The sequence below is a fragment of the Chlamydomonas reinhardtii genome, chromosome 11 (genome assembly GCF_000002595.2).
Source record: "Chlamydomonas reinhardtii strain CC-503 cw92 mt+ chromosome 11, whole genome shotgun sequence".
NCBI classification, from domain to species: domain Eukaryota; kingdom Viridiplantae; phylum Chlorophyta; class Chlorophyceae; order Chlamydomonadales; family Chlamydomonadaceae; genus Chlamydomonas; species Chlamydomonas reinhardtii.
The window spans coordinates 3,082,419-3,096,607 of record NC_057014.1 but is presented as its reverse complement, the minus strand read 5'-3'; the positions used below and the strand labels follow the sequence as shown (position 1 = coordinate 3,096,607).

The 14,189-nt window shown below is 61.9% G+C and overlaps 1 protein-coding gene across 1 annotated transcript in view; it reads right to left on the bottom strand.

Moving 5' to 3' along the window:
* Positions 1-3,950: 3,950 nt before the first annotated feature.
* The window catches only part of CHLRE_11g478966v5 (uncharacterized protein), a 24,032-nt gene continuing 13,793 nt past the window's right edge, over positions 3,951-14,189 (bottom strand). The window contains exons 4-12 of the mRNA XM_043067687.1: positions 13,901-13,999; positions 13,466-13,567; positions 12,993-13,114; positions 12,384-12,799; positions 10,845-12,109; positions 5,488-5,568; positions 5,248-5,336; positions 4,775-4,997; positions 3,951-4,613 (exon numbers count right to left, since the gene is read on the bottom strand). Of these exons, the coding sequence (XP_042919692.1) occupies positions 4,458-4,613; positions 4,775-4,997; positions 5,248-5,336; positions 5,488-5,568; positions 10,845-12,109; positions 12,384-12,799; positions 12,993-13,114; positions 13,466-13,567; positions 13,901-13,999 (2,553 nt within the window). The 3' untranslated portion in view covers positions 3,951-4,457. The remainder of the gene's footprint in view (positions 4,614-4,774; positions 4,998-5,247; positions 5,337-5,487; positions 5,569-10,844; positions 12,110-12,383; positions 12,800-12,992; positions 13,115-13,465; positions 13,568-13,900; positions 14,000-14,189) is intronic.

Below are 14,189 nucleotides of genomic sequence, written 5' to 3'. Positions count from 1 at the left end.
CCCTCCCCCAGTTGGCTACCGACACATATGAAGCCCGGTGCAGCTCTTCCCTTGACCCCCAGCCTGACCCCTGGGCCCCGGCGGTTTCACAACCCATTCACACCCAATGCATCGGCTGCACCCTACGGGACCTCGCCAACCTGCCTTGAACCCTGTCCCATCACACACCCAATGCATAGCTCCCCCGCGTGTACCGTCGGTTACGAGGTAACATGTGCTTTCGCAACTTGCGCTACTGACTGTCTACTCTCGTGCCGCCTGCAAGCCCACTCCGCCTTCCGCTCTGGTATAAGTACGCATTAGTTCCGCAACACTCGTCAATAAAATGCATGATGGCGCGGGCCTCCGGTTTCCAAGGCACGCAAAGATCGTGCACACCACCTTGTAACACCACAAACACACCACCGTAACGCCCGCATGTCGGGACTACGCGACCTGCCCCTTAACCTACCCCGCTTCGCCTATGGATGCGGATTACAATTGAAGGGACAGCCCGACAAGGGGGAACGCCGTACCCACGCCGCGAAGGGCCATCTGCGACCCAGAGAAACAACACCCGCCCCCCGGTTGGCTGCCGACCTTCATAGTGTAACGCACATGAGTCGAAGCCAAGCCGAAGCCCGCCAAAGCCCCACCGCCACGTAACACCCCTCATCTCGTTTAGGTCTTTTGGCGGCAGCACCGACGCACAACAAGGCGCGACAGGCCAGAGGTCTGCCGACATCCCCATCAAACGCAAGCACCACACATTTTCTCGTCGGCGTCACAGACGCGCAATGTCTTGGCCCGGAGGCCCATGTCCGAAAACGTCTGTGCCGAAGCACCACAAAGGGAAACCGAGCCGGAAACTGACCAAACCACCAGTACACCACAACACCTCGCTACGGGCACACCGCCCTCCACCCGCCCCACCAGCGAACTAGACCGACCCACCAAACAGGCACGCGCGCACCCGGAGGCGAACAGGAGCACCAGCCGCCCGGGCGCCCGGGCAACAGCCGCCCGGGCACTCACAACCCGACACCCGGGACTACCCGACCAGCGTGACCTGCTGCCTAACGGTCCCTGAACCGCCATGCTACGAACGGCACCCGCAACCTAACTATCTGCTGAGCCAGCAAGGCCGCCGGTGGAGACGACGGCGGGCCAGGCGGCACGAGGAGAGGCGCCGAGGAGCACCACGGAACATCGAAGCTTGCGCCGGGCCACGAGCGACCACCAGGGCCACCCGTAACTGCACACACGAAACCAAAAAGCGACCACAGAGCAGAACGAGCGCGGCCGGCCACCCAGACGCGGCCAGCCGCCACAGAACGCGCGATACCGAAAACAGGGCGCGACGCACCCACCCAAGGCCGAAGCCATCCAAACCAAGTCGTAGCCAAGTCGTCAAGCCTCACAGAGCCCGCAAAAGGCTACAAAAAGTTAGTGACGAAAGCCAAAGCCGCCAACGACAAGGGGTGTCAGCTTTGTACAGCTGGAAAATGGGCTGAGCCCCTGATAGAGCAAGGGATGTGATGATGGGCACCGGCGACATGAATAGCACCCTTGCAAGCCCAGCGGGACTGGCAAAGGGGTATGCCAACGCCGTGCGAAGGCACCGCCACGCCCTGTCCACGCCACTCCACACATGAGTCCATGGTACCTCATTCCAAATCCCTCACAAGCACCACAAACGGCTAGCCGGGCTCGGGCGCGACCGGGGCCGCGACGCATTTAAGGGATCGGGATCGGCACGCATGGTTCGCCTGTTGCACAAACTTTCAACACTCTTGCCCCAAGACGCTTGTCGTCGACATGTTTTGACACATGGATGTAAGATATTCAGGGCCCGAGAGCTATACTCGCGGACTGAAGAAAGTCAAGATGTCCATGGACTCGCGAGGTCGCTTCTCGCTCCGGCCGAGTTTTCCCTGCCGCCTATTTTTCTGCAATAGGGAATAGCAATTAATAATACGTGGCACTCGCGGTTTGCGCCAGTTTGGCACTTTTTGTCGACGCAGGCAGGCACGCAGGCAGGCACGGACAGGGGCAATCCTGGGGGGCTTCGCCCCCCCCTGGATCGCTTCGCTCGGGGGGCTCAGCCCAAAAATGTTGTGCGATTCCTCACGAGCCGAGGCTCGTAAGGCTAGGGGCTGAGCCTTAGAGGCTTGTGTGTTATGGGAACATTTGAATCGCCTATGAGGCTATGAACCAGGGGGGTATGGAAACGAAGTGCCAGACCCCATGCCCCGAAATCCCCCGGGACCCCCCTTGAGGGTGTGTGATGGGACAGGGTTCAAGGCAGGTTGGCGAGGTCCCCCACGGACGAAACCTTGTTGTTGAGGGGTAAAACCCCTCCATGAAATACCAAAATGGTGCCAATCGACTCCTCTTGACGAGCACCATCACGCTGTGCCGTCAGCGGTCCTGTTCTGAGACTTCGGTCACACGCGGGATCCTATCCATTGAAATCCCCTCGACCCAGCCCACACCGCGCTCAACTCTCTGACGTGTGACGGTTGCACAGTGTGCATCGGCAGCCTTGTGAGATGTTAAATCATGCGCACCAGCGCTAGAGAGCCCAGCCGTGGCAGTGCGCATGTGTCGAATGTGGGTGTGTGTTGGGACAGGGTTCAAGGCAGGTTGGCGAGGTCCCGTAGGGTGCAGCTGATGCCCATACCCTCAAGCAGACGGCAAACAGTTTGCAGTGGCAGAGCACAAGTGCATGGCTGGTCGAACGCCGGAGTTGTGTCGAATGTGGGGACAGGTCCACGCCCGGACGCGCAACTTAGCTTTGCCACGCTTTGTTTGTGCTTATTACGGCATCACGTGCACATATGAGCCTCGTACTGCTGCGTTTTGGCCATAGTTCTGCTTGTGGGGCGCTTCCCGAAATCCGCCAGGATGGGCTCCCGAAACCCGGTGGACCCCAGGGACGACGACCGACCCCCCAACTTTGGCGGCCCATAACTTCCTCACCAGACCCCCCCTGACGAAACTGAAAGCACGTGCACAATGCTCTCCTAAAGCCCTGTAATATTGAGCATGGCTGCATGGGGTAAGAACCTGAGCTTTCTACCCCGGTACCCCCCCCCCTTGTATGTGTGATGGGACAGTGGTAAGGCAAGTTGGCAAAGTCCCGTAGGGCGCAGCTGATTCCCATACCCAACAAATGGCAAACAATTGGCAGCGGCAGGGCAAGAGTGCGCGGCTGGTCGAACGCCGGAGTTACTGTTCTACCCCGGTACGCCCCCCCTGTATGAACCGACCTAAACCAACGATCGCTTGCGCGACCACCGCCGCAACCCTTCTGGCGCAGCTCCTGCGGTCCCTCACGCAGGGATCCCTACAAGGCCCGCCCTCCCCGGGCGCCTGGATCCCCTTTGCAAGGCAATGAGGCGCACGTTCTACACTAGGAACGATGTGACAAGGCACACTGAACTCATAAGAGGAATACAGCGCACGTGGACGGATGCATAATCTGAGCCCGGGTGCTGAGCATTGGACTTGCCGTCGTAGCTGACTTCTGGGGTCGTCTCCAGACGTTTGTGACTTTGGGTATCAGGCCAAAGGGTTGGGACGCTGTGCCGTTTGCGCATCCCTTCATATCTCGGGCTGTTGGTGGAGGCATGGTTTTGCGCTTGCCGTATGACGCTGATTCCCCGCCCCCCTCGCCGTGAGAGGTTGTGCGTGCTTGTTGGCTCTGTGTGTGGGAAGGATGCACGTGTGGGCGACCGTTCTAGTACCTGGACGCTTGCGCCCTGGTTAGTGCGTGCGCTGTGCGTGTGTCCTGTGGCCTAGACGTTTCCCGGCACTCCTGTGCCTAGGCTTGTGGCGTTGAGGCACAGCGGTGGGGCTCTGGCGGGTTGAGGCTTGGCTAGGACTCACTGTGCGCGGAGTCACACGGACTTTGCCCGCGGGAGGGTTTGCAGCAAAGTCGGGGTTGGTGGAGTCAAGTTGGGCCCTGATAGTATGTGATGGCTCGGCGTCTTCGGGTGCTGGGACTGTCCCCTCTGTAACATCCGCATCCATAATCTGGATGTCTCCGAATACCGTCCCGTATTGTAGGGTAATTGGGAGCGAGCCTGCGTGTGCGAGTACCCATCTGTCAAGTGTCGACACAACCTTCTCTACGCGCACCAGTACACAGCTGTTTGCCTATGCCGCCTCAACCCACGAGTCCGGATCCCTCTCAGAGTCAGCCAGCGACACGAAATCCTTAACGCGAGATTTGCGACAACTGCGCATACAGGAATCCATCTGCGCCGACCACTTGCTGCCGTTGCTCCACGGCGCAAGCAAGCGCATTGACGCAGCGACCTGCTGGCCCACGACAGCGCCAGCCACCCATTACCAATACGGCAATACCCACGACAAACCCAAACGCCCCGTCACCCCGCCATCACGCCATCACCACATCCTGCTGCACTGCAAAGAGCCACTGCCCTCAGCTACCACGCCTGCCAGCACGCGCCCTACTTGGCGAGCTGCCCCTTGCCGACGCGCGGCATGCCGCCTGCCACGGTGACCACCTTCTTGCTCTCGCGCTCCGCCTCCGCCGCGCGGCCCTTGTGGCCCAGCCCCTTGGCTGTGGCCTCGCTGAAGCGCAGCGGGTTGATGGTGACTCCCGCCTGGAGGGGAGGGCACAGGAATGCGTGAGGAGTTGAATAGACGGTACATAGAAGTGTCGCGAAGACAGCAGGGGGGGGGCCGGGAATGAGTGACGGGGGGGTGAAGGAGGAGGGCAGATGTGTCGTTGACTCCGGCCGCCGCCCCCAACAACCATGCGCACCTGCTTGATGACCGCGGGGCGGGTAAGGTCGCGGAAGGCCTGGTCGGGGTTGAAGTCGCGACCCAGCGGCTGCCGCAGGCTGCGCTCGTAGGCCTCGGGGGAGGTGAAGGGGAAGGGCGCGGCGGGTGCCGTGTACTTGGCGGCCTTCTTGTCCCACTTCTCGCTCACCACCACATACTTCATGCCCGCATCGCGCCGCCCCGCCGCCGCGTCCGCGCGCTGCCTGTGTGCGTAGTGGGAAAGTGCGGGGTGTGAAGCAAAGCAGGAAGGAACATCGGTAGGTGAGGGTCAGGATCCGGCAGGGGCTGACAAGTGTTTCACTCGGTTACTCGGTTGCCTTGTCAACATTGCCCGGGCAGACGTGCGTCCCAGGCAGAGGCGCCGCCGCTTTTCCCCCGTTTGGGCTGGTCTTTACAATCCCCCCCGCCCCGTTGAGGCCGTGCCAGCATATGCCACCCGACCAGCTAACTCACTTTGCTGCGCGGTCCTTGGCCGCCTGCATCCACTTGGGGTTGCGCTGCTGGCTGCTCCACGCGCCCCAGCCCGGCAGCGCGGACGGCTCCTGTGGATTTGGTGACGGAGGACAGGCGTGCGTAGGTAGGAGGGGAGCGAGGAGTGGGGCATGTTAGGAGGCGTGTTGGAGGCGAATGGGCACGTGTTGGAGCATGCTGGTCAGCCGCACGCACGTACTGGTGTGGTGTCAGCACACATACCTGAATGTCTGGGAGCTCCTCCGCCACCGCCGCCGCCTTCTCCTCCGCAAACTCAGCCGCGACGTCATCGCCGGCGAACGCCTGTGTGTGCGGAGTGCGGCGCCAGCACGTGGGAGACCCACGTGTGCGACTCAGGTGTCAGGAGATAAGCGCTGACTTATCGCAGCGCAGTGGAGATAAGTCTAGTTATTGCGACGTAACTGCCGTGTTGCGTTAGAGTCACGCACGGCGCAGGACGCTCGGGTACGTGCCTGTGCATGGGGCCGAACCGAGCTGGGTCTTGTACGCGTCAGGAGCACACGGCGCCTTATCTGCCGTTGTGCTTCTGTACTGTATTTCGGATCGTCCCTCTGCCGGGACGGTGACCTCAGTGTGTCGCACTTAAACGTTCCCTACATTTCTGGACTTTCTTTGCAATCCTATACCTGGTTCTAACTATACTTTACCATGTCTGGACCGAATAAGCGTTTAATATACACTCAGACGGAGTTGCAGCGCTTTGTTGCGCGATCCTGCTCAATGGAACCCCTTAGCTTGATCACGCTCGCTCTCTGATCGTAAGGGAATGCCCTTCGACGCTTCTCTGGCGCTTTGGACCACGCTTTGGTTCGGGGGCCGCATTCGGGAGCAAATCGGAGCAGAGCGGAGCTTTCAAGCGGAGCAAAGGCGCGCGAAGCGTTGCGGACAAGGCGTTCGGCAAGTCACTGAAAGCAAAAGGGCATGCACAGCTGTGCGGGCGGGCTACTTGCTTGCCATGCGCGGTCCTGCTTGCCGTGCCTTCGTGTCTACCCGTCGCTTTACAGTTCACAGCTTTGTGCAATACCTTTCATCTTCCATCGTGCCACCCCCACCTCCCCAAGACCTCAGGGCTTTTGGCGCGGTACTTCTCCTGTCTGCCTATCCAGGCCGCAGGGCCCGCGTGCCCTTGGGGAAAGGGCGTGTGTGCCGTTGGGATCCGGCCTGTGCGCCGCAAGCAACGGGCTTTGCGCCCTTGCCTTATGGACAATGGATGGCATACGTGCCCTTATGATACGGCCTGTGTGCCGCAAGCAATGGGCTCCGCGCCCTTGCTTTATGGACAATGGACGGCATACGTGCCCTTATGATACGGCCTGTGCGCCGCAAGCAACGGGCTCCGCGCCCTTGCTTTATGGACAATGGACGGCATACGTGCCCTTATGATACGGCCTGTGTGCCGCAAGCAATGGGCTCCGCGCCCTTGCTTTATGGACAATGGACGGCATACGTGCCCTTATGATACGGCCTGTGCGCCGCAAGCAACGGGCTCCGCGCCCTTGCTTTATGGACAATGGACGGCATACGTGCCCTTATGATACGGCCTGTGTGCCGCAGGCAACGGGCTCCGCGCCCTTGCTTCACGGACAATGGACGGCATACGTGCCCCTACGATACGGCCTGTGCGCCGCAAGCAACGGGCTCCGCGCCCTTGCTACATGGACAATTTACGGCGTACGTGCCCTCATAATACGGCCTGTGCGCCGCAGGCAACGGGCTCCGCGCCCTTGCTTCATGGACACTTCACGGCGTACGTGCCCTCATGATACGGCCTGTGTGCCGCAGGCAACGGGCTCCGCGCCCTTGCTTCATGGACAATGCGCCGCGTACGTGTTCTTATGATACGGCCTGTGCGCCGCAAGCAACGGGCTCTGCACCCTTGTTTTATGGACAATTCACGGCATACGTGCCCGTATGATGTGACCTGTGTGCCGCAAGCAACAGCTCACCCTTGCTTTTGGGTAATAGATGGCATACGTGCCCTTATGATACGACCTGTGTGCCGCAAGCAACGGGCTCCACACTCTTGCGTTGTGGATTATAGACGGCATTGAAATGCTTACGTGCCTTCGTTGTACATGCCTTTGCGTTGTGGACAATGTGTGGTCTGAGCGCCACGTTCGGATACGGCGTGTGTGCCGCCAGCAACAGGCTTTGCGCCTCGCATCATGTGTCTTGCGATATTGCCCGTGTGCCGCATGCAATTATGCTGCCTGCCCTGTCGTTATGGACGCTTCGACTTGTTGCGTGCCCTGCTGCGTGCCCTGTCGCAATACGCCTTGAGTGTGCCGTGCACGGCAAGCCTGCGCCTCGCTATTGCTTCGTGTTGACAACGGAGCGGGCTTACGTGATCATGCGTCACCCTGTACGTCTTGAGGTCCGCACGCACATCATACTATCACGCGGCATCACCATTGTAGTTTGGCTGACGCACCCCAAGCCAACCTATATGCATTCGATGTGTGCGCTAGGCCCAAGTGCCGAATTGTGGAGTTTTGTGCAGTTCGGCCAGCATGCTATTGCCAATAACAATACCGCATGACGCATAACAATACCGCATGACGCATAAACATGCCTTCGTGCAGCCCTGCACCAGGCATCGGACGCTGTGTCACGCAGTGAGCCCGACCCTGCCCAACCAACATTTTGTTGCGAGATACGGTCGGAGCTGGGATCACAGCCTGCTTGGTGGGTTTAGATGGCGCCCGTGTGTTGGGCTGGGCTGTTGCTGCTCGCGGTGGGGCCCACCACCGAGTCACGGCACCCATCCGCCCTCCCCTCTTGTTGGCCCACCCGCCTGTACACATGCCAGCCACCCGCTCGCCATCCTGTGAAAGCGGGTAGCCGACTTGGCAAGCGCTTTTCCTGACACTTGGCGCAGGTTTGAGTGGGATACCAGAATGGTCTGAATGTAGTTGTTGGATAACCAGTACACTGCGGTGTGTAGCTGGTTAGCGGGAGTGCCGTGCATGAAACACGCTACTCGACCCGCCACGCCCGCGCGATGGTACCACCAACCGTTCAACCCAGATCCATGCCGGGGTAGCATCGACCCACAGTCAGACTGATAGCTCCTATCCAGGTGTCAGGCGCCATGTATGTATCTGTGGACGCGTCAAGCTGGCTTGTGCCGTAGCGTTGGCCGCCTGTATGGCATGCCCGGCATCTGTGTCACGTTATGGCGTCATGCTTACCGTAGTCACGCGGCTTGCGTGCTGTGCGGCACGCTCCCTGCCAATCCTTCAGGACATGTATGCATACATGTTCCTTGGTCAGAACCATAGCAGGGGCAGCGTGTTCTGTCAATGCCTCATGAACCCAGAGACCCAAGCCAACGTACGCATTAGTTCCGCAACGCACGTCAACAGGAACCCCTGCACGTCAATGCCAACTGAATGTGTCGCCTGCCCACTCGCCAGTGGACGCCTAGGGAACCAGCCTTGGTTCCTTTCAGCCCCGGCCTTACTTCACCCGGCGGGGCAATTACTTATCACCGAAGTGCTAGGAGCAGTGTGCTATATGTCATTACTATTAAGAGCGTATGGCGACACAGGCTCACATGTGGGTAGCCAGGCCGACAGTGCCCTGCGGGCTTGGCAGTCGGCAGGCATCCCAACTCAGCCCGGCCTCCTCACAGCAGTACCACAACGTGCCCGTACGTGGGCGAGTGCGGAGTTTGGCTGCCGGCGTGGCTGTATCATCTCTCACATTGGATGACCCATCCGCCACTGCGATGGGTTCACTACTGGCACGTCCCTCGAGTCGCTCACCCACCGGCTCCGCCCGGCGTTCGCTCCCTTTGGCTGGGCCGGGGCCCGTGGCGCATCCAACCCGCCATCGCGGCCCCGAGTGCTCCTTATTTCCTCCCATCACTACGCCTTCTATCACTATAGATACATTGCGTGTTCCACGCGTGCCGGGTATCCTTCACCCCTCCGCGCCGCTCGACCAGGCCAGCCTTGCTGGGGTTGCTGAGGTGTTACCCTTCATGTTGCCCTCCCTGCTATTACGGTACACCCCACAGCCGCCGTGGCGTACGGTATCGGCACGTACGGGACATTGTGTGCATGCATCCCCGCGGCGTTTGGAGGCATTCACGTGCGCGCCTGTCCTGCGTCCGCCGGGGTGATGCTATCTATGGGTGTACCTACTGCTTGATTGGTAGTGACTCTTATGCAAGACACTGCAAATCTCAAGCATGGCACCTAGCTAGCAAGAAAGAAATTAGTGTTCGTGGCCATGCTGCACGGCTGGGCATGGCTGCCCGCATCCTACACCACGACGGCGCGGGTGAAGGGCAGGTTGCCGCGCGTGACTCGCGTACGTAAAACCGCTCTAGTGTTGCACCTCGCGCCTTCTCCTGCGTGGCTCATGTTGGCTAGTCTGTCCCAGCTTCGAGTCACGAAGTTGTTATTATTCCCAAGGTTGTTCCGAGCAGCCTACAACGTCAACACGTGTTATGGCATGGCCCTGGGGGCCGGTAGAGAGTACCGAGCGAGGTCTCCAGTGCTTCGTGCCAACACGTGCCAACACGCACTGTTACCTTTCCTAGGCACACGGACGGCCACAGCTGCCCAGAAGCCACACACCTGAACAAGGATGCATGTGTTTCCCTGTAACGCCCCGGCGTCGTCTGCGTGGCTGGCGCACGCGGGACAATGCATGTGTGTTTCTGTCGTGGCCATTGGTGCACCTGATACGTTTGTGAGTCTGGTATCATGGCCCTTGCAACGCCAGTCGTGTTCCTATTGCTGCTTGTCTTCTGGTAGTGACCATTGACCGCCCATGACCGACGGAGTGTGGCGCTGTCAGGCCCCGCGTTGGCGTCGCCCTGCGCCGCCTGCAGCAGGTGCCGGCGGCGCCTCCGGCGGCGCTCATCCCCATGTGATGGTGCTGCTCGTGCAGCCAATATCCCCAAGCACGAAGCTCGTTCTATCGACCGCTGTCGAGTGTGCAACTAGGACCGTACGTTCGTGCGCAAGCAAGGCGATGGGCGGAGCGCTCCGCGGTGTTCGAGACACATGATTTCGGTAGCGCAAGGGCACGAACGCCGCCGCCATCACCGCCGACCGCACCTTGGTTTGCGTGACCGGCCGTTGGGCCGAGCGCTTTGCGAGAAGAGCTGCATACGCGAAGCCAATCAAGCCCAGCCACCAGGGCTGCCGTCGCCCGCACCATGACCTCCCCGCGTTGAGGACTACTACCAAACTCTGGCAGCACTTTCGGCCACTAGTGCAACCTCAACACGGGCGGGCTGGGGCGGGCACGGCGGACTTGGTGGGGTATCGGGAGCTGCGAGGCCGGAGGTAGGAGGCCGCTGAGGGCCACGAATGAGTTGCTAGGCCGCTTGAGGCATGAGTGGAGGCTATTGTCGGTTTGAGAGATTGGGATTATCGTTTGGGGCCGTGGCGGTTTGTAACGCTACACGGCAGTAAGGAGTCAATAACAGAGGCCTGCCTGGACAGCGCATGCAGCAAGAAACGTCCAATAGCACTCAGGACTTAGCAACCCGGGTGCAAATCACTGCTCCGATGCGCCGTTTACGGTAATCCCAAACGCACCTGGCGAATGAGGTCTTTGTTTGAGGGGGCGGCCTTCATCAGCGGAGCCGCCTCGTCATCATCGCCATTGCCGTCGCTGGCGGTGCCGCCCGTGTCAGCCGCCGCGCCCTGCTTTTCCCCTGCTTTCCCCCCCTGCTGCTGCTGCTGCTGCTGCTGTTTCCCTTTCCCTGCGTGTGGTTGCTGCTGCTGGGCCGGTTTCGCCTGCCCTGCCACCGCAACCGGTGCCGCCACTGCCGCGCCGGCGCCCTTGCCGCCCTTGGCTCCACCTGCCGCTGCGGCCGGCTGTGCCAGCGCCGCCGCCAGTGGCTGCTTGGGGTCTAGATAGTATCCTATCCCCTGCGGCCCCTTCTTGAACGCGTAGCCTGGCCGCGCTCCAACGAACTTCTTTGACGCAACAAACTTGGCGGCGGCACCGTCGCCGCCGCTGCCGTTAGCTGCCGCCGCCGCCGCCGCAGCGCCGTCCTTCCTCCCTTGGAAGAGCCCGGCGCGGCCCGCCGACACGCTGCCACGCTGCGCCGCCACCTCCGCCAGCACGTCGCCGCCGCCGCCGCCGCCGCCGCGGGTGCTGGCGGCGCCGCCGCTGCGCCGCCGCTCCTGGTCCGCGTCCGCGTCAGCACCGCCGTCAACCAGCAGCAGGTCAGCCTCGCTCGAGACTAGCAGCCCACGCCCGGCGGCGCCAGCGGCGAGCGCGGCGTCAAGATCCGCCTGCTCGGCCGCCGTCGGCGGCGCGGCGGCGCCGCGCTTGGCTTTCTTGGCAGCAGCAGCCGCCTGCCGCTGCTGCTGCTTCCTGCTGGCTGCGTCCACTGCCGCCGCCTCCTTCGTCTTGCGGCCCAGCCGCTCCGCCTTCGCCTCCGCGTCCTCCGCGTCATCAGAATCCAGGTCAGATCCAAGGTCTTCGTTGCCGTCGTCAGCCTCTTCGGTCGCTGCCGCTGCGGCGGCGGCGCCGCCGCCGAACCGCCGCCGCCCAGCGGTGCCGTTGGCCGCCGCCGCCGGAACGCCATAGCCCACCAGCCGCTCTAGCGCATCACCGCCGGCACCGGTCATCCCGCCATCCCCGTCGTCCTCGCCGTCGTCGCCAAAGCCGCCGCCGCCGCCGATTGCCCCGCCGCCGCCCGCCGCCGCCTGCTCGTCCAGCTCGCGCAGCAGTTCCTCGGCCTCCGCCGCCGCCGCCAGCCGCCGCCGCTCCAGGGCACGCTTCATGAAGGGCAGTGCCAGAAGGCCCTTCTTCGGCGCCTCCTCGCCGTCGGCACCCACCGCGCCGCCACCTGCATCAAGTCGGTGGATGGTGGCGATGGGCGCGGGGGACATGTTGGTGAAAGAGCCATTCGGGTGATCAGCGTCACGGGCGTTGGGACACCGACACCAGGCGCAATCGGTACTGTTGCATTTTTGCCATCAGCAACGTAAGAAAGAAAACCGGTTCACGGAATTTCGCCCCAACGGCCAAAGGATTTCTGACATACCAAACTTAGCAGCCCCATGGTTTTCGACCTTAACCCTCTCCTAACCTCTCCCCTCATCAAGCTTCTTTTCGCTCACCTGCCAGCAGCTCCAGAGCCGCGCTTCGCGCCCGCCCGCCCGGCCTGCCACCCGCGCCCGCGCCCTCGCCGTCCGAGGCCGAGGTGCTAGCGTCGCTGTCGCCCTCATCCTCGCTGCCGCTGCCGCGCCGCCCCTCGATCTTCCGCTTGAGCTGCTGGCCCAGTTGGATCTGCTCGGCCAGCGCCGCCTTGGTTCCAGGATCCACCTCGAGCTTGCCGCGCTTGAGCGCGCGCCTCGCCCAGCGGCTGGTGTTGCGGTGGCGCTGCGTGAGGCGCTCCTTAGCGCGCTGGAACTCGGCCTCGATGGCGGCGGCGCGCGCGGCAGCGGCCTCGGCGTCGCCGTCGCCGGCGGCCGCGCCGTCCGCGGCGGCGGCGGCTAGCTTGGTGGCCTTGCGCTTGGCGGCCTTAGCGAGGTGCCTGCGATGAGCAAGCGGTGTATTGTACGGTATGTGAGTGCGTTGGAGAACCTTCTCCGCTCACCCAAACCAGCTCGTCACGAAGCCTTGCCATTGAATCACAAGTCGTCTATCCTTACCGCATCCTCTCCCAGCACATGCACACGCCCACACGCCCACACGCCTCACATGCCCACACACGCCCACTCACACACCTATGATACTCCTTGCTCTTGATGGCCTTGAGCCGTCGGCTCTTGAGCTCGTGGTAGAACAGCAGGCTGCGCAGCTTGGCAAGCCGTTCGCGCCGCTCGCGAGCCTCCTCCAGCGACAGCGCCTGGTTGGAGGTGGGGGAGGACAGGGCGGTGCAGGGAGGTGAGCGAGGCGCAGGCGGGCGCTGGCTGCATTGGAGAAGGGCTCTTGTAGAGGGAGGGTTTAACAATCATGACTAGTTAAGGCAGTGGTAGACGGTGGACAAGCTTGGGGAACAGCAAGATGGTACGGGGATGCTAAGAGGAGGGGACAACACGTTGGGGACAACACGTTGCGTCCTGGGCTCTGTGCACGAATTACAGGAGGAAGCGCCGGCCAATGTGGTGAAGTGAGGTCAGGCCAGCCGACAGCCGAAACATACAAACACACACGCGACCGCCTCCGCCCCCGCATCCTGCCCCTCCCCCCCCCTCACCTTGAGCGCCAGCTTCTCCTCCGCCTCCTCCAGTGCTTCAGCATTGGCGGCCCCCGCAGCCTCCAGCAGCGCAGCCACCTCCGCCTCCAGTGCGTTGTCGGCCTGGGCGGGATGGGTCGGGGGTTTGCAAAGTAAGAACATTGGGAACAGATGTGGTTGGGGGTGGAGGCTGGTGGAGGAGGGTGAAGGCGGGTGAACGAGGGTGGAGGAGAGGAGAGGAGAGCGGAGAGGCGGAATCTGGATGCTGGAGGAGAGGAGAGGCGGAATTTGGATGGTGGAGGTGCGGGAGGCGTGCCTAGCCCCTTAATCACGCTGCCCGCTATCCTAAGCAGCACGTGTGCAACAGTGCAACTCTGTGCGCCACTGCAATGCTACGCAAGCAGGCGGCACACGGCATGTGGCGTGCAGACAGCGGCTGGGGGCTCCCTCTCTCACCGAGGGCGTGTGCTGCGCCACCAGGGCCGCGGTGGTGTTGACGCGCGGCACCTCGTCCCGCCCCGCCACCAGCCGCAGCGTGGGCGCCTCGCGATTGGCCTGCGTGGGCGCGGGCGTTGGTGTTGGTGTTGTGAGCATTGGTGTTGTGGGCATTGGTGTTGTAGGCATTGGCGTTGTAAGCATTGGTGTTGTGGGCATTGGTGTTGCCAGGCATTGGCGTTGCCAGGCATGGTGGTGCAGTATTCGAGGAGTGGTGATGATTTGTTGTGATGAGTTGCCGGCGATGATA